We start from the raw sequence: 26,689 nt of genomic DNA on the forward strand, positions 1-26,689 counted from the left end.
GGAAGGAGGAGGGTAACACCATATGCAGAGCCAGCCTCTTAATGAACACAAACAGACCATGCAATTTACCAATACAATATACAATCAGTTATTTAGAACTAATCAACATTATAGTCTAACTGCCAGAAGACTATATCAAAATTCATATAAAGTTCTTTAGTGATTCAATTACTAAAACAAAACAGGGAGAAATATAGTAAGAAACATAACCATTTGGGAGGAATATGTTTTCAATATACACCAAGAAGCTACAAAATTTATGATAAAGGTCAGCTACCTATTACAGTCTCAACTCTCAGCTTGAGTGATAAGTCTTGATATATAATCCAAATAACAGTATGGATGTTAAGCTCTACAACCAAGCTCTATGTATTTGCAAAATTCATTCCTGAGCTAAAACTTGAATTGTTAAAGGCCAAAAAGGATGACTATGAATATTGTATGAAGTTATTAATGACAGGGGGAAAAAGCTTCTACTAAATTAAAGACCAATGATGTATATTTTGAAAAATTGAAAATGGGATTATTTCAAAATGGGGTGAGTTTCAATTACACATTTAGAAAGATACTGTGATTTTCAGAAGTGACAAGGTTTAGTTGCCTCAATTATTCATCTGAAAAAGCAGCTAGAAAGATACCCACCTTCCTGAAGTCCCCACTTGCACCCAAGCAGCCTGCTGGTGCCTGCTGATATTTGAAGAAGTAGTTATTCAGTCTTCAAAACCTGCCAAGCAGTTCACAAACTCTACTGTGGCTTGAGAAGCTTCCAGGACACTCATAAGAAGTACATTAGCCTCTCAAGTCTCCAAGAAGTAACTAGATGCCTCCCCCTATCCCACCTCCAATACCCAAAGTACCAGAGCGGTTGGATGTTCTTTCCTGAGAAGCTTGGCCATGAGACCATGCAAAGGTACTACAAGCCATTACATACTAATTAGACCTCGACTGGGATCCACCAGTGCAGTGTAGTCCCCACCTGTCCCTAAACCATGAAAGGAACACTGTGTCATTGCTACTGGCCTGTTATTGTGGCTTGACCCGTATATAGTCCTCTAAACTGATAGAAATCCTGCCTCCAGTGTGACAACAGATGAGCCTTGCTTACCTGGTCCTACTCAGTAGATCTGACATGTACAGAACTTATGAGACGCTTGCCAGCTAGACAGGAAGCACTAAGAGACTCCAACAAACCCCCTTCACCTAAAGAGCTACATCCTAGCTAGCAGGAAAATCCCACAAACCTCTGCAGTGTAGACTACTATGACAGACATCTACAGGCATTGCCAACTTTGGTTACAGCTGAAGAACCTACATACACATCTACTAGGATCTGAACCTAGTGTAACTGATACCTAATACTCTACCTAAGGCATTTCCAAAAAAGTCTTCTACTGCAAAAGCCTACTGTAAAATTGTAAAATTGCAAGGAGGCCCTGACAGGCCACTGCAAAAACCCATGAAGGTGAAGCCAAAGTTACCATGGAGACCCTAAGATGTCATAGAAGCCAATAAATCAGAAAAACAGGAAAATGTGGATACATGAGAAGGAACCTCTCATTTTGGAGTCTAGTTGGAAACTTTCACCAGCAGTAAAACAGGAACTGATCCAGCATAATCAACAACTGTGTAAGCCTTTACCTTTCTAGCCAATAAACCTATGATTTTCTAGTTATCTCACTGCAGAATCTATTTACAGGGAAAGGACATGTAATAGACCTTTTGAATACCTTTAGTGACTCCCTGCTTTACCTTAACATTATAATTCTGTCTGTGCTGTGCTGTGGAATAATCCTCTTATACACTGTAAATATTTGTCACTCCAATCGGTTTAATAAAACGCAGATTGGCCAGCAGCCAGGCAGGAAGTATAGGCAGGCAACCAAACAAAAAATGTTGGGAAGAGGAAGGGCAGAGTCAGGAGTCACCAGTCAGATCCAGAGAAAGCAAGATGAGAATCCGCACTGAGATAAGGTACTAAGCTACATGGCTAAATATAGATAAGAATTATGGGTTAATTTAAGTGTAAATGCTAGTTAGTAATAAGCCTGAGCTACTGGTCGAGCATTTGTAATTAATATAAGTCTCTGTATGATAATTTGGGAAAGCTTGCCAGGTATTTGGGAGTTGGTGGTGGTACTGAAACTTCCATTTACAGTGCTGGCTAGTTTTTTGTTCAACTGATAGTCACCCAGGAAGAGGAGTTTCAATTCATCCTGATTCTCATTGGCCAGCTTGACAAGCATTTTCTTGATGTAGGAGGCCCAGCCCACTCTGGGCAGTGACACTCCTTGGTGGGTGGTCCTGGGTTGTATAAGAAAATAGGCTGAGTAAGCCACGGGGAGTAGATGAGTCAGCACCATTTCTCCAAGCCTCTGCTTCAGTTCCTACCCTGACTTCTCTCAATGACATATAAGATGAAATAAATCTTTGCTCCCCAAGTTGTGTTCAGTCCTTATGACAGCAATATAAAGCAAACTGAGATACTATCTAAGACATCTTTAGAGCCATCTTATAATCTTAATGAGGACTATGGGGGTCCAGCCCCTCGATAGTCCCCTCCCAGGTTCTGGGAAGAATCTACAACCAGCTGAATATTAATCTTTGATGTTAGGAAATGAATCTATACACACGAAACTCCTTAGTCCACACACTTTATTATTCTGAATCAGTTCTCTCTCTACAAGCTTCTATTCTGCTCTCATGCCTAGCTCCTTTCTTGCCTGACTTCTCTCTACATTTATCTGCTGTCCTAAGTTCTATCTTAATTCTCTCATATTAGATCTGCCCATCTAGGTTCTCATCCATTTAGTTCTTTCCCATTTTAGCCCTTCTCTCATCTCCTTCTTCTCTCTCATCTTGTTCTTCCCCATCTTGTTCTTCCCCATCTGGCTCTCCTTCATCTTCCATCTTGTTCCTCTAGTCCTCTCTTTTAGCCCTTCAATCTACTTCTTCCCCATCTTACTTAGTTCATTCCTCTCCAATTCTTACCCCATCTAGTTCTTCCGTTCTCTTTTTTTCCTCTCTCTCTCCTTATTCTCTCAGTTCTCCCCAAGTCTCTCAGGAATCCAATTATAAACTCAAGCAATAGCAATCCTCTTGTCAGCAAGGTCGCCAGGCTTGAGTTCTTACTGGGTCAAAAAGGTAGGTAAGAATTTTCCTCAGGCAGTGAGCATGAGGCTCTCTTTTACAACCCAAAATGGGAGTGGTAAAGGAGGAGGTCAATAGAGAGCTAACGATCGGTTAGTATATCAAGAAGGGGATCTATGTGAGCAGTCTACATTCCTAGAAATGGTTAGGTAAGAAGTTAGGGGTCTATTAGTAAGGCTGTATAAAAAGGAGGGTTTCACCCTAAATCGTACAAGAAATAAAGCTATCCGCCTGACTTAAGAGACAAGTGTTGTTTCATTTGGCCTTAGATGCTTGATAGATATTTTAGGTAAATACACTGTTAGGAGTTCTTGGAAGCACACAGAGCATTTACAAGAAAATCACTGTATTAACTAACTATATATAATACATAACCAACTTTATAGATACAAAAGCTAAAATATCACCAAGACTTCTTAAGCCATGGCTTGACCTTCAGAAAAGTCCTTGACTTTTCCAAGTAGTAGCTTTTGTGATAGTAGCTGAATTCCATCACATTTTCCTGCTGCTTGCAGCATAATTTTACCTACCAATAGAGAAAAAGGAAAAATGTTTCTCAGAAACTTGCTGACACATAACTTGAGAACCACCAAAAGCGGTATATGTGGCTAAATGCCAAAGTAATTAATTTCACCTCTCCCTTGAGAAGCCCGCCCCGAAATCTGGGTATGTCCTACTCTCTGACTTTCTCATAATGAAACCTACCCATGCTTTAGGAGGCCTTCCTCTCGGCAACACTCCCTTCAGGAGGCCTACCTACAGCTGAGTTGTGATTCTGTGTGAGTCCCCCTTGAGGAGTGCACCTCTACATTTGGATATGCCTTACTTCTGCCTCGGCCTCTGCGCTAACCTCCCACCCCCACTCCCAGAAGCCCACATCCATGCTCTCAGATGTGCTTCTTGCCTTCCTCCAGCCCATCTCTTTTCTCCTTACCTTCATGCTTAAAGTCTGCATTAAATTGCCTTTAATAAAATCTCCAACTATTGCATTAAACTCCCAAGGTCTGAGATTCCTTCCTTTAATCAATGCCACGAATTTTTGTTTTGTCTGACTTGACCAAAGTCCCTAAAAGATTAGGGAAACTCCTAAGTTTCTGAAGGTGACAGCATGGAACTATGTTTCTGTCCCCAAGTCATGACCATGGGACATCTCCTATGAAAAACTGCCAGAATGGAGAGGAGCCAGCCCAGGAGAGGGGTTATGTGTGTTAGATACAACAGAACAGGGCAGGGCTGCCGAACCCCTTGGAGTCCAGTTGGTTCTAACACAAGCCATAGATGCTAGACAGAATTTGCTATTTTCTCTCCTTAGGTCATGCTTCAAATAGGTTATTAATGTAAACATGCAATAAAGAATTCTCTTGCAAAGACAATGTCCATGGAAATATAATAATGTAAAACACCCAATTTCCAACACAAATGCAACTTCTAAATGAGTAAATTATAGATGCAAATTAACTGAGATATTATTTTAACAAATAAATGTCTATACGCTTCTTTATAGCCTTGTAAATTTTGGTGAAATGAATCTCATCAAAATGCAAACATTCAAAGCATTAGCCAAGGAATTAGTCTGTAAAATGGATAATACTGGAGTTTGGTATTTTTCTACTTTGCTTTTTGATGCATTTGATTTAATAAGTTTCCGGTCTGCTGTCTTCAAACACTTTGTGTAATGTTAAAATATAATTCTACTTTCTTGAGCATTCTATTTCCCCTGGAGTAATGAGTAAATTCAGTAGTTAAAAAATTTCACTCTTTAGTAAGAAAGTCAAGATAAACAACAGAGCCTGTTGCTTAAAAATTAAAACAAACAAACCCCAACCAACTAACCAAAAAACAAAAACAAACAAACAAACAAACAAAAAACCAGGGGTCAATGAGAGGGTGCGGTGGACAAAGGCACTTGGTGTGCAAGCCTGTCAATCTGTGCTCAGCTCCAGAAACCCGGGAAGGGTAAAGGCAAAGTAGAGTCCACATAGCTGTAGTCTGACCTCCATGGGAACACTGGAGCAAGTGCAATTCCACCTCCAACACACCACACATAGAAAGACACGCCCTGGGCTGGACAGGGTGGCTCAGCAGTTAGTGTACACCACTCTTGCAGGTGACCCAAGCGTGCACATATACGTGTATACACACACAAACACACACACACACACACACACACACACACACACACACACACGTAAAAATAAATCTATAAAAAATTGGTAAGTGAAAGAAAAAAGGGCAGTCTTTCCACTCCTACCAAATGTTATCCCTCTCTGAGCTGGGAGCCTGCTCCAACCAGCCACTACACATGGTCCAGGCTAGGGAGGACCTAGACAGGAAGGCCCACATCCTGACAACCTATGACCTCTCCCCACCCCTGAGGGCCTGCTCTAGCATAAGCACCACATATGAGAACTGGCCCAGCACAAATCAGGTAAGACAGTCGCTATAACTGTGACCCTCTTCCTGCCCCAGGAGCCTGCTCCAGTTGAATCACCAAATGTGGTCAGACCTAGCAAAGAACTAGGCAGGTAACCCTTTACCCTGACCTCTGTGACCTCTAATCTGCCCCACAGTCCCCTCCTACCCAGCCACTACAGAAGACATGGCCTAAGGATGGATCTGCAAAGCATTCTCTCTACTCTAACTTCCTCTTCCACCTCTAGAGCCTCTTCAGTTGACACTCCAAAACAGCCCAGGCAGGACCCAATAAGACAGCACCCTTACCCAGTCCAGCCTCCCTACCCTCCTCCAGCCTCTCATATCAAGGTCTGACTCAGTGGGCTAAATACAAATAGCAAAAGACACAACAGACAATGTTACTCCAGAAGCATGACTCGTCAGAAAAACACAAGCAACACAAAAAACCAAGATAGTATGCTGCCCACAAAAAGCACCAATACCATAGTAATGGTCCCCTAAGAGGACAACTTGGATGAAATCAAACACACTGAATTTAAAAGAACAATTACAAACAGTTCAAAGAATTTAAAGAGGACACTAACATCTGAACAAATTAAGAGAGAATAGGAGAAAACTGACTGAAGTCCAAAGAAATATAAATAGGTAAATAAAATAAGGAAGACAATTAAGGATATGAAAACTGAATTCAATAGGTAAGAGAATTACTGAAAAAAACACAAAGTAAAATGAAAGTTTTCAATTACTCAAATAAAAATTTCAGTGGAAAGCATTACTGACAGAATGAACCAGATAGAACACAAGGACTAGAAAATAAGGTAGAGGAACTCAGTCATTCATTCACAGAAAATGATCACATTTTTTTTTTTTTTTTTTTTTTTTTTCCGAGACAGGGTTTCTCTGTGTAGCTTTGCGCCTTTCCTGGAACTCACTTGGTAGTCCAGGCTGGCCTCGAACTCACAGAGATCCGCCTGGCTCTGCCTCCCGAGTGCTGGGATTAAAGGCGTGCGCCACCACCGCCCGGCATGATCACATTTTTTAGCTCCATGAATGGGACATGTTTTGGGATACCATAAAAGGACTAAACCTACAAATTTGGGCATAAAAGGAGAAAAACTGGAAGGCAAAGGCATGGAAAATATTTTCAATAAAATCATAAAAGAAAATTTCCTAACTCTAGGAAAAGAGATGCCTTACAAACAAGAGGCCCACAAAGCAATAATACATAGGAACAGAAAAAAGATTCCCCATGACATATCATATTAAGACACTAAAAACACAAAATGAAGAAAAGATCCTTGCTGTGGGATGGTCTGTATGTCAAATGTGTTGCTGATTGGTCAATGAATAAATCACTGATTGGTCAGTGGCCAGGCAGGAAGTATAGGTGGAACTAACAGAGAGGAGAATTGAGAGAACAGGAAGCTGGGTGAGGGAGAGACACTGCCAGCCGCCGTCAGGACAAGGAAGATGTAAAGTACCGGTAAGCCACAAGCCACGTGGCAAGGTATAGATTAATAGAAATGGATTAATTTAAGCTGTAAGAGAAGTTAGCAAGAAGCCTGCCACAGCCATACAGTTTGTAACCAATATAAGTCTCTGTTTATTTGGTTGGGTCTGAGTGACTGTGGGACTGGCGGGTGTCAGAGATTTGTCCTGACTGTGGGCCAGGCAGGAAAACTCCAGCTACAGATCCTGAAAGCTCAGGAGACAAGGGCCACATCACATGAAAAGGCAGGCCCATTAGAGGAACAGCTGGTTACTTGTTAGACAGTCTTAAAGCCAGAGGGCTGGGAAAGATATGTTTCAAGTTCTGAAAGACCACAACTACCAATCTAGAATATTATACTCAGCAAGGCTATCTTTTATAAGTGATATAGCAATAAAAACTTTCCATGATAAAAACAGAATTTGTGACCACTAAGCCAGCTCTACAGAGGAAACTGGAAGGTGTATGTCAGACAAAAGAAGGATAACCACACATAGAGGCCACAAGGACAAATAAACAATATCGGGCAGGTAATCAAAGAAGGACTAGAGAAAAGTATCAATATGACAAAAACACACATCTTTCAAAAACAACTAAATATTAATGGTCTCAATTCCTTCTTAAAAAGACACAGACTAAAAGATCTTTTCATAGATCCAAGAAACACATCTTTCCTCCAATGATAGAGAACTACCTTGGAATAAAATAACAGGAAAAAGATGATATTCCAAGCAAATGGAATTCAGGATACAAAGTAAACTTAAACAAATATAGGAAAAGTGAAATAACAACCTTATTTAATATGATCACAGTGAATCAAGTCAATAATCAAAAGCTAAGGAACATGTACAAAGTATACAAACATAGAGATATTAAAAAACACACTATTGAATGATAATTTGGTCACTGAAGAAATCAAACAAAAAATTTTAAAAATATCTTTTTTAAATGAAATAAACTTGAAAACATGATATTTCAAAAAATATGCAACATAATAAGTACAGATCTATACAGAAAGTTTGTAGCCTGAAATACCAACATCAAAATACAAGTGCTCTCAAATAAATAACTTAATAATGCACTGTAAGGCCTTAGGAAAAAAATAAGAAAAGGCCAAACCCTAAAGCAGTAGATGGGAAGAAATAATTAACATGAGAGTGGAAATTAATGAGAGATGATACAGACTCAATGAAAGGAACTGAATATGGTGGTGAAGCCTTTAATCCCAGCAGTTAAGGGGTAGAGGCAGGCAGATCTCTGTGAATTCAAGCTAGTATGGTATACATAGTGAGTTGCAGGCCAGCCAGGAATACATAGTGAGACCCTGTCTAAGAGGGAAAAGAGAAAAAATAATGAAAGGAAAAGCTGGTTCATTCAAAAGATAACAAGACTGACAAATCTTTTGTTTAACAAAAAGAAAGAAAATAATCCAATAAGAACATTGGAGATACAAAGGGAGATATCATAACAAATGCTAATAATATTTAAAAAATAAGCAAATACCTTAAATTTTTCTATTCCTCTAAATCAAGAAATCTAAAAGAAATGAACGAATGTCTATATGCCTATGAATCAACAAAATTAAACCAAGATGAAATAATTTAAATCTACAGATAATTAGATAATTTAGATAATAATTAGGTACTAATTTAGATCTATAACCAATGACTTTGAAGCAATAAGCCATCTCCAAAGTGGTGGGGATGGGGGTGGGGGGTGGGGGTGGGGGACGGGACACAAAAGCAGAATCTGATCAATTCACTGCAGAATTCAACCAGACTTTCAAAGACCACCAGTACTATTCAAACAATTACACAACATAGAAAAGGTAAGAATGCTTCCAAATTCTTTTTATGAAGCCAGTATTACCCTGCTCAAAACAAAATATTACAAACCAATCTCGCAGATAAATATAGATGCAAAAAAACTCAATAAAATACTTGCAATCAGGGCTGGTGAGATGTTCAGCAGCTAAGTACAATGGTTGATCTTCAGAGGACCTGAGTTCAATTCCCAGCATCATCACCATCTGCAATTCTGTTTCCAAGGGATCCAATACCCTCTCTGACCTCTGACACAGAAAAGGCTTTCAAGAAAATCCAACATTGCTTCATGATACATGATATGAACAGGTTATAGATGGAGAGAACATATCCCAACAAGATAAAGGCTATATTCTACAAACTTATAGCAAACATCATAGTAAATAGAGAAAAACCCAAAGCAGTCCCACTACAATGAGGAATAAGACAAGGATGTCCAGTATCTCCACTTGTATTTAATACAGTAACTGAAGTTTTAACTAGAACAAGACAAGAGAAAGAAGTTAAGAGGCAAGTAAAGGCTTAAAATATTAGTCAAAGTATCACTCTTTGCCAATAGTACAATCTTACACATGAGACACTAATTCCAACAATAGAGCTTGATACTCAGCAAAGTGACAGATTACAAAATGACCACACAAAAATCAATAGGCTTCCTATATATCAATGACAAACATACTAAAAGAAAAACCAGTGAAACAATCTCATTTACAATAGCCACCAAAAAATAAAATGAATGGAAATAAACCCAACTAAGGTAATGAAAAAAAAAAAAAACCTTTATAATGAAAACTGTAAGACACAGAAGAAAAAAATTAAGAAAGACACTAGAACATGGTATGGTTTTCCATGCTCATGGCCTGAAAGAATCAATATTATGAAAGTCACCATCCTACCAAAGGTAACCTGTAAATTCAATGCAATCACAATCAAGATTTTGAGGACTATCTTCACAGACAGTGAAAACACAATCTTAAAATTTATAGGGAAACAAAACACCAAGGAGAGCCAAAGCAATACTGATATACGAGGTATCACCATTCCTGAGTTCCAGTTAATCCAGGGAGCCACAGTAATAAAAACAGAATGGTACTGGCACAAATACATAAATCAGTGGAGTAGACTAGAGGACCCCAGATAGAAGTTCCCACAACTAAAGCAACCTGACTTTCCACTAAAAGCCAAAAACCTATATTAGACAAAAGAGATTGTCTTGGCAAATGATGGTTGGAAAACTGGGATATCATCTTGTAGAAGAATGAAACTAGATCCCTAAATCTCACCCTGCATGAAACTACATTCCAAATCTATAAAAGATTTCAATATAAGACCTGATATGCCGAAACTGCCAGATGAAACAGCAACAAGTACACTTTAACAGATAGGTAAAGGTGTTCAGAATAGCATAGGAAATAAGACCAACAATGGTCAAACAGGCTCTTGTGAAATTAAAAGGCTTTCTGCCCAACAAAAGAAACAGTTAATTGAGGGAAGAGAATTAGTAACTAGAATATACAAGGAACTTAAAAAACTAAACTACAGCTGGGCGGTGGTGGCGCACGCCTTTAATCCCAGCACTTGGGAGGCAGAGGCAGGTGGATCACTCAGTTCCAGGCCAGTCTGGTCTACAGAACATGTTCCAGGAGAGCCAGGGGATACACAGAGAAACCTTGTCTCAAACAAACAGACAAACAAACCAACAACCCCAAAACTTAACTCCAAAAAACAACCCAATTAAAACACAGGCTATAGAAACAAAACAAGAATAGAGCTCTCAAAAGAAGAATTATAAATGTCTAAGAAATCCTTTTAAAAGTCATCAACATCCTTGGACATAAGAGAAATGCAGATTAAAATTACTCTGAAATTCCATTTCACCCCAGTCAAAAGGGCCATCATTAAGATCACAAATGAAAAAAAAAAATGCTGCCATCAATGTTAATAAACAGGACTGTTATAAATTGCTAGTGGGGGTATAAACTAATGCAGCGACTTTGGAAATAAGGCTGAAGGATTCTCAAAAACCTAAAAATAAATCTACCATCTGGGCATGTACCCAGAGGAATTTATACCACACTACAGAGACACTTGAATCCATGTGTACTACAATACCTAGAAAATGGACAAAAATCGTTTAATCATTTGACAACTGAAGTTCCCAGGCACTAAGAAACCTCCTTTGGTCAAATATCTTGCAATTGTCAGCACGGGGCCTCCACCCTTTGTCTTCCTTGTACACCACAAGACACATTTAAAACACAATGAAAACATAAGCCCAACATGAACTGAAATGGTACTCAAAGTTGGGTCCACCAAAAGGGAAATAAAACAAATAAAAGATACCATATAGTGACATCAGCCTTCGGAAATGACGACATAAAATGATCAGTTGACCCTTTTGGGGTCTGTACACTTACCAGACCTTAACAAAGCAGGTGAAGAGAAGGCTGCATCAGGTGAGTGGGCCATTTCAACTTGACTCTTATCATAAGCGTGGCAGGCTAAACTACACCAATTTTAAAGCTGTTTAGTGAAGGTTAGAAGCAATCAGCGTTAGATTAATTGAAAGCAGTATGAGCAGTTATTAGCATGGTGCAATGTGCACAAGACAACTGAAGATCATTAAATAACTTTAGTTCATCTTTTACGACTTGAAAATTTGATTTCCTTTATTTGGTAAATTAAGTTTGCTTACACGAATAGACAGAAACATAATATCCACTTACTAAGAAACATTCCATAAGTAGCATCCTTTATTGTATAGTAAAGTTGTTGTGCTACTATGTAACAATGCTTAGAACTCCAAAGAGGAGTCTATCCCAGCAACAGGTTAATTTATATGTTTCAAACAAGGTTATTTATATATGCTCCTAAAGGTTGTAAACAGAATCAAGTTAATTCTTTGTAACAAGCAGAGAGTAAATAATGTGGTTCAAGAGGGTTTTTTTTGTCTATATTTCTCAGAGTCTGAAAATCAGAAACTACAAACTAATTTTTAAAGATTTGCTTCAATTGCTAACTTTTTTTTACTTCTATCTAAATTTTACTCATAAATTAAACATACAGGAACATTTGAAAATGATACTATACAGGTAACTACTTGTACATGGGACTTGGTTTAAGAAACTGCATTCAACAATAGCAAAATTAAACAAAATTTACCCTATTAAGAAAAGTAAGGTTTTCAAAGTTCACTGCTATAACATGCATTTGAGCAAAACAAAGACTTGAAGAGAAAATAGACTCTATATGCTTACTAAAAGGAATTATGTTGCAAAAAATATGTGTTGGGGGCGTTGTTCAACTCCCCGGAAGACTAGTTATTCTTTTTGCCCAGGAAGATCAACCCCACAACACTATTTATACTCCCACATAGTTAGTAATCAAGTCAATACTCCTAGGACATAAAAATTTTTTAAGAAAAAGTAGAAAACATATTCCATGACTGTTTAAAGTGTTCTTACTCTAAACTGAAGTCAACTACTTTTTGAGAAATTCTCCCAACTTTTCATGTGGTTGTTCCACTACAGCCCTAAGTAAATAAAGACAAGGATTTTAAGATTTAAAGCAGAATGAAATTCGTACTTTCCACAGTCTTTCCTCACTCTTTTTAAAAAGGAAAGGTTCTTGACTGAAGATTTGTCATTCCACCATCTCGTGTTTAAGGACACAGTTTTTGCTCAAGATTCTATCCAGTTTAAATGGGAGCAGTTTCAAACTTGGCTCTCCGAGGAGTTATTAACCAGGAGTACTAACTTTTAAATCGTCAGTGACTTTGCAATTTGAACAAGTCAGTTCAGGACACTTGGACTGTTGGCATCTTCTGACCTCCGTGGTTGGGAACCACAACTGGTAACTACAGGTGCTGGGATCACTTGGCTCGGGAAGTGGCCAATTTCATTCTGAACCCTAACTGTACACTAACTTACTTTGTGGCCCAGACCCTGTTTTCCTCAACTCCTGACACACAGAACTGTGTGCGGCTCAAAATTACTGAGGAATGTGAAGGGGACATAAGAAATAACACAAGAATAGTCGCCCACTCTTTAGGATCTCACTAAAAATGAAGGTCTGTCTACTTTTTCAGGGGAGGAGTGGTGGTAGGCACCCTTCCTTTCCCAAGAACTTGTCACTGGGGCAACTTTCCTGGAGAAGTCAGCTTGCCGCTAATTTTGAAGAGGAAATAACATGGGGGAAGAAACACGGAAGTTTTCTAAATGCGAGAATTGCGGGGCATAGAGAGTGGAGGACAGGGCGTAACAAGATCGGGGCACAGCCAGGGCCACCTATTGCTTTCCGAAGACAACTTAGAGACACAAGTTGATTCCCCATGATCGAGCCCATCTGCCTCCCTCCAGGGGACTTAAGGAAGAGCACCACCCACTGTACCCCTCAGGGGCAAGGTTGTTGTCACAGGCAGCCAAACCTGAGCGCTTGGCCCGGGCTCGTCGCTCCAAGACCTTCCAGCTTACTTCGGCCATGAGTCCCTCCGCCCCCGCCATCGCGCAGTGCCCACCGCCCGGGCTGCCAGTCAGCACCGCCCGCCCGGCCCCGCCCCCGCGCGCGACACTGTCGGGAGGCACGCCGGCCGGAAGTGAGCTGCCAGCCAGACGTCGCCCTGGTTCCTTGGCCTCTTGGTCGTCGGAGGGACAGCCCTAGGCGAGCGTGAGAGTGCAGAGACGGGCAGCCCGTGAGCCCGCACCCTGAGTCTTTTCTCGGTCGGCCGGTCGCACGGTGCTTTGCGGCTGCCGTCAAGCGCGGCGGAGGCCGGCCGGGCCGAGGGCGCCATGGCGGCAGGCCTGCTGCCTAGCGCCGGGGCGCTGCTGGCGCCGCTGCTCTTGGGGCTCGCGCTGCTGGGCGTTGGGCCTGCCCCGGCGCGGGCTCTGCACAACGTCACGGCCGAGCTCTTTGGGGCGGAGGCCTGGGGCACCCTGGCGGCCTTCGGGGACCTCAACTCCGACAAGCAGACGGACCTCTTCGTGCTGCGGGAAAGTCAGTGCTTGCCGGCCCTCCCTCTGTTCGCCCCTCCCGGTGTACCCACGCCCCCTTGTTCCTGTTACCCTCCCTCTTGCATTTCCCAGCCTTGAGGCTCTCCCTTTTATCTTCATCATCCTTGACAGCTTTCCCTGTCCCCAATTTTTATCAACCCCGGGTTGACCCAATCACCGCGCGTTTTTACCATCAATTCCTGAAGCTTAGGAACACACCAGCCTGCCTCCCTTCAGCCAGCCTACAGCCTTCACCTGGTGAATATTCACCTGACTGACAAAGTCCTTCCTGATTCCTGAGAATCTTAGTATCTGGCCTCTGCTTTCCCTTCTTTTGTCCAATGTTCCGCCCTCTTTGGTCAGAAAAGATGCAACTTGACAGTTTTTTCTTATGAGAAATGTACTGCCTCTACTACTACTCAGTTCATCTGCCCTTCCTTTTGTTAAGATCCACGTTTCTTTGAAGGCAGTGTGCCTTCCAAAGGCACCAAACACTCCACAACTCACACAAGCGTTTTTTTGTTAACTGCTGATAAACGCAGACTTCTCCAGCATGATCTGCCTGGTCTTTTAGAGTACATCTGACCCTTCCTTACCTTGGTTATTACTGTAGTCTTCAACACCTCATCACTGTAGGCTTGCACATCACTTTGGCCAACTTGCCATTCTTGAAAGTTCAATAACTATGTTAAGCCTTAAAAAAGAAAGAAATCTGATGCTAACAAAGTACATTCATTAGTAGGTGCTGGTTAAGGACCAAGGCCATGAATAAAGTTAAAAGCTGATACAGAGCTGAGTGGCAAGATCCCAAAAGGACTTTTGAGGGCTCTTTCCAGCACGGAAGAATCTCTTATAGACTTGTTTTCCCTGTATTTGAATAATTACCCGTATTGTAAGAATGGTGCAAACCTATTTAGGTAATCTGGCCAAACTGGGTCCAGAGACTCTCCTTAACGTTAAAGATACACTATGTTTGATTAAGTATTTCTGAAAGTCTGGCCCAGTGAGAATTGAGTTCCATGGACCCATCCATGCAGAAGGTAGTTCCATAGCAAGCAAAGGAGGAAAGTTTGGAGGGCTCTGCTTTTTCTGCTTATGTGTTGAATTGTCTCCTTATTACTTGTGAGAAGAATATGTAGTAGGAATTCCTGAATCATTGGCATGATGAATTTGTGTAATGAAATAAAGAGCCTCCTATAAGGGAGATCGGATTGGATGTGGAAAACACAAAGGCTTAACTATAGTAAAGTAAGGCTTAACTACTGTAAAGCACAGTAAAGAATAAGGGTTTTGTTGTTTTTGGTGTGTGTGTGTGTGTGTGTTTTCTGCGTTGCTGCAGATCAAACCAGGATCTCATACTCGGGTAGAAGAGGATAGTTTAAGATGTCTTCTTTATATGGATGGTTCTTTTAATTTAGCCCACCAGCCTCTTGATGGAATACCATGGCTTGGCTTTGCCTTGAACAAGTATGCTTTTCCATACTGCCCTTTCCTACATTCCATTAGTGTGAGTACCCTTGACAGTGCTCTCTGCTAGATTAGAATAAAAGTCTTCTTATAGAAACAGTACCTAGAAATTTTTAAGCACTGACTGGATGATTTACCAAAGACCTTTTTTTCTAAAATTATTTATTTGCTTCTTTTAGGAAATGACTTAATCGTCTTTTTAGCAGATCAGAGTGCACCCTATTTTAAACCCAAGGTAAAGGTATCCTTGAAGTAAGTACAAATGCTTATTTTGGGAAATATTAGCCCTTATAGTTTGAATATGCTGTAGCTTGGGTTGTATCTGAAATCAGTTATGCTCAGCTGTGGTATTGTGACACAAAGTTCCTAGTTCTGGAGTCTGAGTAGTGAGCAGTTTGTTCAAAATGAATAAATAAAATAGACATGATAAAGATTGGGGAGATGGCACTTCACTACTAAGTCTGATCACCTAAGTTTGATTCCCAGGATCCATGTGGTGGAAGAAGAAAACTGACTCCTGCAAATTGTCCTCTGATCTCTCCTCATACACTGTGGTGTCAGCACACACACACACACACACACACACACACACACACACACACACACATACACACACACACACACACACACAGCATACACACACACACACACACACACACACACACAGCATACACACACACACACACACACACACACAGCATACACACACACACACACACACACACACACACAGCATACACACACACACACACACACACACACAGCATACACACACACACACACACACACACACACACAGCATACACACACACACAGCATACATACACACACACACACACACACACACACACACACACAGCATACACACACACACACACACACACACACACAGCATACACACACACACACACACACACACACAGCATACACACACACACACACACACACACACACAGCATACACACACACACACACACACACACACACACACACACACAGCATACACACACACACACACACACACACACACACAGCATACACACAGAGAGAGAGAGAGAGAGAAATACATATAAATAATTGAAAATAAAATTTAAAAATAATCCATCTTTACAAAAATAAGTTTTGTCAGTGGATCCAGGTCCGTTCTGTATAAACATCCTTCATTCCCTTGCAAATTAATATGCTTTCTTGAATGAACTGCATCTCATGATAGTTCCCGCAGAAGCAGATCCCTCATGAAAGTCTCACCATCTTAAAAATATTTTGCATGTAGAAGAAAGACCTGTCCTGTTTTGTTTTGTTTTTATTTTTTCCTTTTGATCTAATGGTGAATTTTTAATGCTGATTTTGACAGAACTGAAATCAAGCTTTTGAAATTATCTTAAATTTTAAAATGTGATTTAAATAATAGTTCTTGTCATTCCTTTTTCATGGTTGGCTATGATGAAACATTGATCCCAATGATAGTGAGCCAACATGTTGTGGGAACTCTAGGAAACAAGTTGGATGCTCTCTCTAAGCTAATGGAGAAAGAGATGGGTCACTGTAAACCAAAACTACAGCTTCCAGACAGTCATGAGATTTGAGCTTAACAACATAGCTTGAATAACATTTATTTGATAGTATTTAAGTTTGAGTACATAGCATTTATAAAAGATGGAAGTGAAAATAGCATTTTGCAAATGAGTGAGAAGATTTATTGACAGAAAAGGTAGAGACTCTTGGGAGAATGATAGTCTGGGAAAAGGAAGTCAGAGCAGACTAGCATCCTTCCTGAATACTGAAAATGTTTGAATTCAGTTCTGTGAGAAAAGAGGAGTCAGTATATGTTGTACAAAATACACATTATGAAAAATGTACTTATATTGGTTTACCTGTTATTTACATAAAGTATGAATTGGGATTATAGACTAAGTAATGTATTTTTTAATTACTGCAGAGGAGATAGGAAGATGGCTCTGTAAAGTACCTGCTTCACAAACAGGAAGAACTGAATTTGCATTCCCCTCTGGGATAGAGGGGACAAGATTGACAGACAGATCCCTCCAATTCAGTGAGAGACCCAGTCTCAAAAGATAATGTGGCAAACAACTGAGGAAGGCATGCACTACCATCTCTGTGTATTCACATCCCTGTGGGGCTCACTAGTGCTCAAATCCAATAGTATTTAAACACAGAATGCTGTAAAACATTGGCCTTAAATATAGAACATTGGGAGGAAATTTATAAATGAATGAAAAAGAATTTATTCTCAGAAATATTTTTGGAGTAATTGATGCCATGAGTATTTGGAGTAAGAAAAACAGAAATGGATAAATACAAGAAATGAACTAACCACCTGAAAGTGAGGTGTTTTTTCCTTTGAGAATTATAAGTCAAGGAAATACATAAGATATAAAGGGCTTGGATTTTATTTTTTTATTTTGTTTTGTTTTGGTTTTTTGGTATTTTAAGACAGGGTTTCTCGGTAGCTTTAGTGCCTGTCCTGAAAAGCTCTGTAGACCAGGATGGCCTCAAACTCACAGAGATCCATCCACCTGTTTCTGCCTCCAGAGTGCTGGGATTAAAGGCCTTGTCCACCACCACCCAGCCAGTTTTATTAAGTTAAAACAAAACCTCAAATTTTGTTTTTAATTAATACAATATTATATTTTTAAATTTAGAAATTGCTATTTTAATTTTTTGAAGATTAAGATTTGTCTGTCTCTATCTGTATGTCTGTGCGTGGGCATGTGAGTGAGTGCAAGTGCCTTCAGAGGTTAGAGTGGGCTTCTGCTCCACAGGAGTCACATGTGTTTGTGAGCTGTCCTCCCTTCCTGGTGCTGGGAACCAAACTCCTGTCCTTTGCAAGAACAGGACATTTTCTTAACCACTGAACCATTTCTTTGGTTTTTGGTTTTTGGTTTTTGTTTTTTTTCGAGACAGGGTTTGGTTTCTCTGTGTAGTTTTGGAGCCTATCCTGGATCTCGCTCTGTAGACCAGGCTGACCTTGAACTCACAGAGTTCTGCCTGCCTCTGCCTCCTGAGTGCTGGGATTAAAGGCATGTGCCACCACCGCCCAGCATTCTTCAGCTCTTTGTTTTAATTAGCATTTAGAATATTTTTGAAAGTAAAAATAATTGTCTTTTTATTCCTGCACTCTATTATTCTTCTCAGATACAACCATTTTTAACCTTTAGTGTTTATTTCCATGTTTTCAAATAAATTTCTGTGCTGTGGTTTTGTTTTTGTTCTTCTTAAATATTTATTTTTATATGTATGTATATATCTGAGTGTCTATAAGTGCACCATGTGCATACAAGAGACCTCAGAGGTCAGAAAAGGGCATTGGATCCCCCTGGAACTGAAACTATAGTTCTGAACCACCTTGTTGGTGCTAGGACCCTAACTCATGTCCTCTGCAAGAACAGCAAGTGCTCTTAACTGCGGAGCCATCTCTCCAGCCCCCTTGTATTCATTTTGCTTATGTTTAATAACAATGGAAGTCAAACTCAGAGCCTCATCTGTACTGAGCCAGTGCTTGAACATACTGACATACTTCAGTTTTACGGTAGTATATAGAAACTGTTATATGTTCCATTCATTATTAATTCTTCTGTAGACCTGAAGGATCTATACACCTAAGGGGGCATAAGGTACAAAAGAAACAATAAATTTAATTATTTCTATTAAATCTTGAATTTTGAATTGAAAATATTTTGCATAGTAAATATATAGACAGCCTTTTCTGCTATAACTTTTCTGATATTTTTCAAATTCTTATTTCCTTTAGGAGTCACAGTGCATTAGTAACAAGTGTAGTCCCTGGTGATTATGATGGGGATTCACAAATGGATGTCCTGCTCACATATTTTCCCCAAAATCATAGCAACAATGAATTAGGAGCTGTTATCTTCTGGGGACAAAATCAAACATTAAGTGAGTTTTAAATTTTTTACTATTTATTATTGACTGGAAAGGATAAATTTTGAAAACATACCTGATATTCTTAATGAAAATGTAACAGTTATTGTTCTCAAAACAATGGAATATTCTGTTCTCATGTTCTAGTAAAAACTTCTTAAAAGCTTATTTTCTTTTGCAAACTAACCTAGTCCATTCTAGAGAGCAAAATCCACTCTTGATTGCTTCAAGAAGAGATCCTATTAGCTTTTTAGTGGTGTTGGAGTAACTAAAGAATTCACTCCAGGCCTAGTATAATGCACAACTTTATCTCAGCACTTGGGAGGCAGAGACAGGTAGATCTCAGACTTCCATGCCTGTCAGAGCTAAATGTGAGACTTTGTCTCGAGGCAAAAAGAACAAACTTCAGAGCTTTGAGGGAGCAATCCTAAGGACATTAAGGAAAGTGCTGTGTCCTTTAGCTATGAGAAGTGGCCGGGTGGACAACAGCTGTTCAGATGATATGCCAGTTCTGCTAATAGTCTCTCAGCAAAATGAATGGTACACTTGGCCTCCTAATACTGCCAAATTCAGTGTGCACACACAAAGATGGGGGTATAGAATTGTAGACGTTGCCTTACCACACATGCCTGTAAGAATCACAGTCTGTCTGGTTAGCAAGTGTCTTAGGTAGGGTTTTATTGCTGTGAAGAGACGCTGTGACCACAGCAACTCTTGTAAAGGAAAACATTTAATTAGGGCTGGCTTATAGTTCAGACCTTTAGTCCATTGTCATCATGGTGGGAAGCATGGTGGTGTGCAGGCAGACATGGTGCTGCAGAGGCAGTTGAGAGTTCTCCATCTTGCTCCACAGGCAGCAGAAGTGAATGCAACAGTAGGCCTATCTTAGGCACCTGAGCCTTCAGGCCCACCCTCACAGTGGCACACTTACTCCAACAGGGCCACACTTCCTAATAGTACCACTCCCTATGGGCCAAGCATTGAAACACTTGAGTCTGTGGGGGCCATACCTATTCAAATCACCACAGCAAGGCTTACATTATTTTAGCATCGCAATGATAGAATATCTGGCAAACCCGTCTTTTTGCTTTCTAGTTTTCCAGTACAGAAAAGTACTAAAAGTTATAGGTTGTGAGTCAATATACTATATCCATCCATGAATCTTGAAAGCCTATCTGAAAAGCCAATTGATAACTCAGAAGTAGACAGCTTTATTCAAAAAGGGTAAATTCAGGTGTGCTTTTTGTCAACATTTGGGAATACAAACAATAATCTTAATGCATCCAATCATCCTTTAATTTACAAGATACCATATGCAAGTGCTGCTTATAAAAAAACAAAAAACAAAAACATGGACATGGCAGAGTGGAATAGGTTTAGAGACGCTATTTTATTTGTTTACATTGAAGTCTTGTTGATTACTAAATTGTACAGAAAGATAATTCAACTAAAGGATATCTAAATGGGAACTTCAAATGAAATTGTCGATTGAATCTTCACTATAACTTGAACTCTTGTATGTCTTACCATTAAATGAAACTTTTGATGTCTCCTTAGTAGTAACTGTTGCAGGAAGTTAGAGATGAATCTTGTAAAGAATTCTTTGAATGAAAGAATACTTTGTAGATAAGAAAAATAATTTTAAATGCCTAGCACTTTATATTTGTATGTATTGTATGTATATATGTATATGTGTGGATATACACATATATATCCTTTTTTTACAGATTCTAAGAACATGACCATACTCAATAGGACTTTTCAAGACCAACCACTGATTATGGAGTAAGTATGTGCTTGCTTTTGAATAGTTTAAAACTTAGAAACATAAAATAAAATCTTTTATGTAGGAAATTACTTTCTTTACAGTCTTTACAATCTAAGTAAGACTGATACTAAATTCACTTCTTGAAACTTAGAGGAACCTGTGTATGTGATTTGTTTGCTGTGATGAAGTAAAGGCACAAACGAAAGAAAAACTTGATTATCCTGCAGAAAGGAAGATACGGATTTTTTTTATTTGGATGACTTCATATTTGTTCCTTGTGGTATAGTGATATGTAGTCATGTATCATTCTTTAATTAAGATAGCAATTTTTGAGTTAAAATGTTTATTGACAAATATGAAGAATATAGTGTTCCCTCCAGAAATGGGGAAAGATTTCCACATTAAGAAGAAAATGTAGTCCTTGAAAATAAATCTTCCTTTATGTTATTTATTTACTCAAAATAAATGAGATGACTCAATCTAAATTTTGAACAAGATAATATAGGTAATGAGGTAAAGATCATTCTTGGAACATAAAATATGGTCACGTTCTGGTTCGCAAGTGATACCATTTACAGTTAGTAAAATCATTCCCACATCATGGGTCAAAGGTGATAAGTCTGAACTAGAAACCCATAGAGTGAACTTCTGAAGAGTGCTTTCTGTATGACTGCTATATAGATGTATAATAGAGGTATGCAAGTCAAACACTCACTGACTGTGAATCATTAAAAACTTTATTTTAAAATAATTGCTTTTTATACATATAATTTTGTTGCTAATTTAAAATTAGTTAAATTTACCTACAAAAACGAGGGTGTTCTTTTTTACCTTTACATAGGAACCAAATCTTGGTTGAACATTCCATAGTGCAGCATGTAGACCTTTTTCATTGTTTTCCAAGATGATCAATATTTTCATCTTCTAAACATCAGATATTTTCATTTTCTAAATATCAATGTTGAGAAATATATATAATAAATATATAATTTTTTTAAATGGCAGATGTTTGTTTAGGGTCATTTCAGAAATTGTTGGAAAGTCTGCTTAATACTAAGCCATTATTGAATGATTTTTTTTTATGAAATTAAGTGAACAACTTAATTAATTTTAAAAATCAAACATGCTAACAATACAATTCAAATAGTTGCTAATTTGGTACTTACATGCCTGTTTTCTCTCTGTAATTAAACCATTATGTTTCCATAACAGCACAAACTGTATTCTCAGAGCACTGCAGTTCATACCGTGCAGTAGTACTGATGTAAGCAAGGAGTTTCAGGCAGCAGAGCATTGGTTGCCATTGGATGGTGCTTGGTACTTGTTTTGTGTTTATAACCAAAGTTGCAGTGCAGTTATATAATGCAAAAATACCTCAGATTCATCATAAGTTTGGATTTAAATTAATTTTTGGTTGTTTAAAATTCAAAACCTTTTTATTGTTGCCAAATAGTTGCAACTCGTACATCAATTATGGAATCCCATTTGAGGTCACAATCCATCCTTTAAGAAGCCAAGCCCCATATTACACAAAGCTCACAGATAAACCCAAAAGGGCACAAAACTAACATTAATTCTTGCTCTAAGATGCGTCCAGTATGGGTTAGCAAGAGGTTTTTTGTTTTGTTTTGTTTTGTTTTTTATGCTACTGCTTAGAAAGTCGAGCTGTCAGAACCCCTCTGTCTCCAAAGGTAGCTCATGCAAATACAGTTCTTTTTTTTCTTTCCTTTTTTTTCTTGAGGTTATATTATAATTACATCATTTTCTCTTTCCCTTTCCTCCATCAAAACTCTCCACATATCCTTCCTTGCTCTCTTTCAAATTAATGGCCTCTTTTTTCTTAATTGTTGTTACATGCATATATGTATGTATGTATCTATTCCTAAATATAACCTGCTCAGTCTCTATGATGTTACTTATGTATATGTTTAGAGGGCTGACCATTTGATACTAGATAAACAATTAGTATACTCGTCCCTGGAGGAGACTATTTCTTCCACACTCAGCCTTCCTTAGTTACCTATAGTTCTTTGTGTTGAGGTGAAGCCTCCTGGGCTTTCACACATGCACTTTAGCATGTCTGCTATTGTTATCTTTGTTCAGCTCATGTTTAGGCAGTCATGTTGGTGAACCATTCGTAGATAGAGCATCTATGACATTTTTAGGAGACACTGTCTCACAGCAAACTGTGAGAGCCTGTTCCTCTGGCCTTCCCAATCTTTCTGTCCCCTCTTCTGCAATGATCCCTGAGCCTTAAGTTCAAGAGTTGTGTTGTAGATGTATCAGTTGGGAATGAATGGTCTCCATCTGTTGAAAAGAGAATGAAAAGAGAAGTTTCCTTGATGAGGTATGGGGACTATACTTATCTGTGAGGATGAGGACAAATACTGAGAATGTAATAAAGATTGTGCTGGTTTAGTAAAGTGGAGGTTGGTAAGTTCTCCTCCAAGATCCATGACTTCACTACCTTGGGTAGTTGACAAGGTTTTGAGTACCAGATATGATTTCACTGTTGTTGAGAGGGTCTTAGTTCCAATCCAAAAAGCTGTTGGTTACTACCCCAATCTGAGTGCCACTACTGCATCCTTAGGGTTATTGTGCCATGCTGTTTGTTGATGTGGTTCATAGGCGTCTAGCTGGGTAGGACTGTTGGTTGCTTTCGTCTTTTGGAAGTTTGTATTGCAGCCTCTGTTACCATGAAAGCTTGTCCTCGGGGAAAACATATTTAGGTGAGTTCTAGCTCAGGGACCTCTTGGTCGTGTGTCTGAAGAGCATGTCTTCAGCACTAGACACTCACCTTCTACCTCCTGGGGGAAACCCAATGAAATAGCAATAGCAGGTAATATTTGGGGTGTTTCTTGGACAGCTCTGATCAACAACTCAAAAGACAGCTTGCATGCCTGGTGTTGGGGTTTTTCTTAAATGGTCTTTGACCCTTGGAGGAAGCATTGTCATGGGTGAGAATTTTCATTTAAGTTTCATTTCAGTTAAGTATATTTATTCACGAACTTAACTTGTATGTATTTTTAGGTAGATAGGTAATGGTATGATTCCTTATAATGCAAATCTAATTCTTACAGTTGCTGCAGCAGGTTTATTGCAACTGGTGGGTCCATTAGCAAAACTAAAAGACTTTGGTCTGGAAGGAGCAACTGTCATTTCTGCTTCCTTGGCCACAAATAGAGCCTGTTGAGTATGGTAATGCTCCACACTCCTGAAAGCTAAGTTAAAAGTGGCACTTTAATAAAACAGCTGCCTAATTTTTAAACTATTCTCTTTTCAGCTTCAATGGTGACCTAATTCCTGATGTATTTGGTATCACAAATGAATCCAGCCAGCCACAGATACTGTTAGGAGGGTGAGTAACAAGAGTATAGCTGTGTAATTAATCATATGTATTCTTGCTGCTGCCAGGGCTGTGTGTGAACATTTGCTTTAATCTTTGAAGAAAAGCCTACTTACTGGAAATGCTTGTTTAAAAAAAAATGTTTTTGAGAGTATTTGGTCAACATGGAAGCTTTCTCAAAGAGTTTGGATTTGATTTGTAACCATTTTGTATGTAGACCTGCCTTAGTCCTTTCTGCAAGTAGCTATATAGGCTTTACAGATCTCCATGTAAATAGCAGTTCATTAGGTGTTGCTGGAATTTAAATAAGATGAATAACTGTAGTCTGCTAGGGCCATCGTTGTTCTGTTAGCTCCTATACTTAAGTTCATAAGCTTTAGTTCTTTATTTCATTTGTAAAATAAAAAAGTAAATGAATAATTGCCTAAAAATTTAAGCACCCCCTTTAGTTCTGGAAACTTTTCAGTGTGAACTTTGTCATTAACCAGTATGTATACACGAAGGTTTTCATGTTGTTTATGGATGCAGTTCAAAGGTCTATAGCTCAATTCCTCTGGATTCCAATACAACTTTCCTCCTAACTCGGGACTAGTGATGGCAGGGTGCTTTACATGAGGGGCCTTCAATCTGTTTTCTGAGGTTTCATTTTTTTCTGCATCTGGCAAGGCAGATTTTTGTCCCTGTATAGAGAGCATATTAGTTTGTTTGCTTGGCCTTTGAGGAAGTGCAGAGAATCACCCTTGTCAGTATGTCTTCCAACAGTTATTTGGAGCTCCAACAAATTTCTGTTTTTGATGCATAATATATTTTTATGATTATGTTTTCTAATGTAATTTATAGGTGGACATGAGTAAATTATATTTAAGGTGTCTTGTGGAGAAATTCTCAGATTTCCTATCACCTTTTCTAAAGGTTTTTCGTAATATAAATGTTTGTACACTTATCATAATGAACTTTTAGAAAATTGTTGTGAATCTTGAATGATTCCTCCAAACTACAAAGTATCTGAAACCAGTCATACTCTAGAGATAACTTGAAGCAGATCTTCATTTGGTTTAGGACCATTTCTAAAAGGAACAGTATAAGTGGAAGAAAGTCATGCCCTCACTGTCCCCTCCCCAGAAGGTCGGGACTCCTCAGGAAGTTCAGGCTTCTCAAAGTCAGGCTCGTGACTAAGATTGTGCTGGTGGCCTCTGCCCAGTTATTTCATGGCATCTCCATCTTGGCCTACATCATTGGAATATCATCACTGTAGTTTCTTTATCTGACAGATACTTTCATTTGCAGCATTTCTGTTTGATCCTTTTACAGATCCTCAGTTTTCTTGCTGAACTTTTCCACTATGCTGTTGAAACTGTTGGGTATATTACTCACATCTTCATATGCTGTGTTACTTTCTTATCTAGTCCTGAATTGATTTTTTTTTTTTTTTTTTTTTTTGGTTTTTTCGAGACAGGGTTTCTCTGCCGTAGCTTTGCGCCTTTCCTGGATCTCACTCTGTAGACCAGGCTGGCCTCGAACTCACAAAGATCCACCTGCCTCTGCCTCCCGAGTGCTGGAATTAAAGGTGTACGCCACCACCACCCGGCCTGAATTGATTTTCTTACTTAAATTATCCTCTGTGATCACTGCTTCTTTTGGAAAGTAGGACTCTAAAATCTTTCAGCTGTTTCCTGTTCTTTAGTTTCCAACACTAAGGGCTTAGTAGGTTGTGGTGGTATCATACTGGCTTGTTTCTCACACTTTTTCATTTTTTTTTTGTTGTGTTTCATACATTAATTGAGATAGATGTGTCTTTTTGTTAGACACTGAAGATTAATTGTTATTTTCCCATCTGTTTGTTTTCCTGATGAGTTGTCTTTGGGGGTTTGTTTCCTATTGCCAAGTTAGAGGGAAAGCCAACTATAGCAATGAAATAGTGATTTGACAGCAGTCCAAATGTAAACACACAGTAAAAACACCGTTTGCTTCCTGTATGTGTCCAGTAAGGCTCAGAGGCAGAAGCACTAGCACTGTTGCGAAATGCAATGTGTATATTTTCAGAGCTAAGGGTGCTAATAGTAAAAGGCAAAGAAAAGGAGGACAGAGGAAGTAATCTATGAATGGAAGGGAAAGTATATGGGTTAGAACTATGAGAAATAATAGAGAAAATGTTATAGAGAAGGTGCATGAAAAGAAAGAAGGCCAGCAAAGTGGCCCAGTGAATGTAAATGCTTGCCACCATGCCTGAGGGAGACATGGCTCTATCCCCAGGACTCATACTGGTAGCAGGAGAGAACCAACTCCCCCAAGTTGTCCTCTGAGCTCCACAAACATTCTATGGCATGCAAACCCTCCCAAAAT

At 39.1% G+C, this 26,689-nt stretch overlaps 2 protein-coding genes across 5 annotated transcripts in view; one reads left to right on the plus strand and one right to left on the minus strand.

Annotated features, from left to right (window-relative positions):
- The window catches only part of Phkb (phosphorylase kinase regulatory subunit beta), a 207,849-nt gene extending 194,424 nt beyond the window's left edge, over positions 1-13,425 (minus strand). For 2 of the 4 annotated variants that reach the window (XM_052729028.1, XM_052729030.1), the window contains exon 1: positions 13,301-13,425. In XM_052729028.1, the coding sequence (XP_052584988.1) occupies positions 13,301-13,376 (76 nt within the window). In that variant the 5' untranslated portion in view covers positions 13,377-13,425. Of the gene's footprint in view, positions 1-11,291; positions 11,398-13,300 lie in introns of all 4 variants that reach the window. The other 2 variants (XM_052729031.1, XM_052729032.1) reach the window with 2 other exon arrangements.
- Positions 13,426-13,545: 120 nt separating this feature from the next.
- Positions 13,546-26,689, plus strand: part of Itfg1 (integrin alpha FG-GAP repeat containing 1) — a 148,561-nt gene continuing 135,417 nt past the window's right edge. Inside the window, exons 1-5 of the mRNA XM_052729033.1 lie at positions 13,546-13,866; positions 15,509-15,581; positions 19,102-19,247; positions 20,960-21,017; positions 24,284-24,358. Of these exons, the coding sequence (XP_052584993.1) occupies positions 13,662-13,866; positions 15,509-15,581; positions 19,102-19,247; positions 20,960-21,017; positions 24,284-24,358 (557 nt within the window). The 5' untranslated portion in view covers positions 13,546-13,661. The remainder of the gene's footprint in view (positions 13,867-15,508; positions 15,582-19,101; positions 19,248-20,959; positions 21,018-24,283; positions 24,359-26,689) is intronic.

The sequence above is a fragment of the Peromyscus californicus genome, unplaced genomic scaffold, assembly GCF_007827085.1.
Source record: "Peromyscus californicus insignis strain IS unplaced genomic scaffold, ASM782708v3 Scaffold_8__1_contigs__length_139910024, whole genome shotgun sequence".
NCBI classification, from domain to species: Eukaryota; Metazoa; Chordata; class Mammalia; order Rodentia; family Cricetidae; genus Peromyscus; species Peromyscus californicus.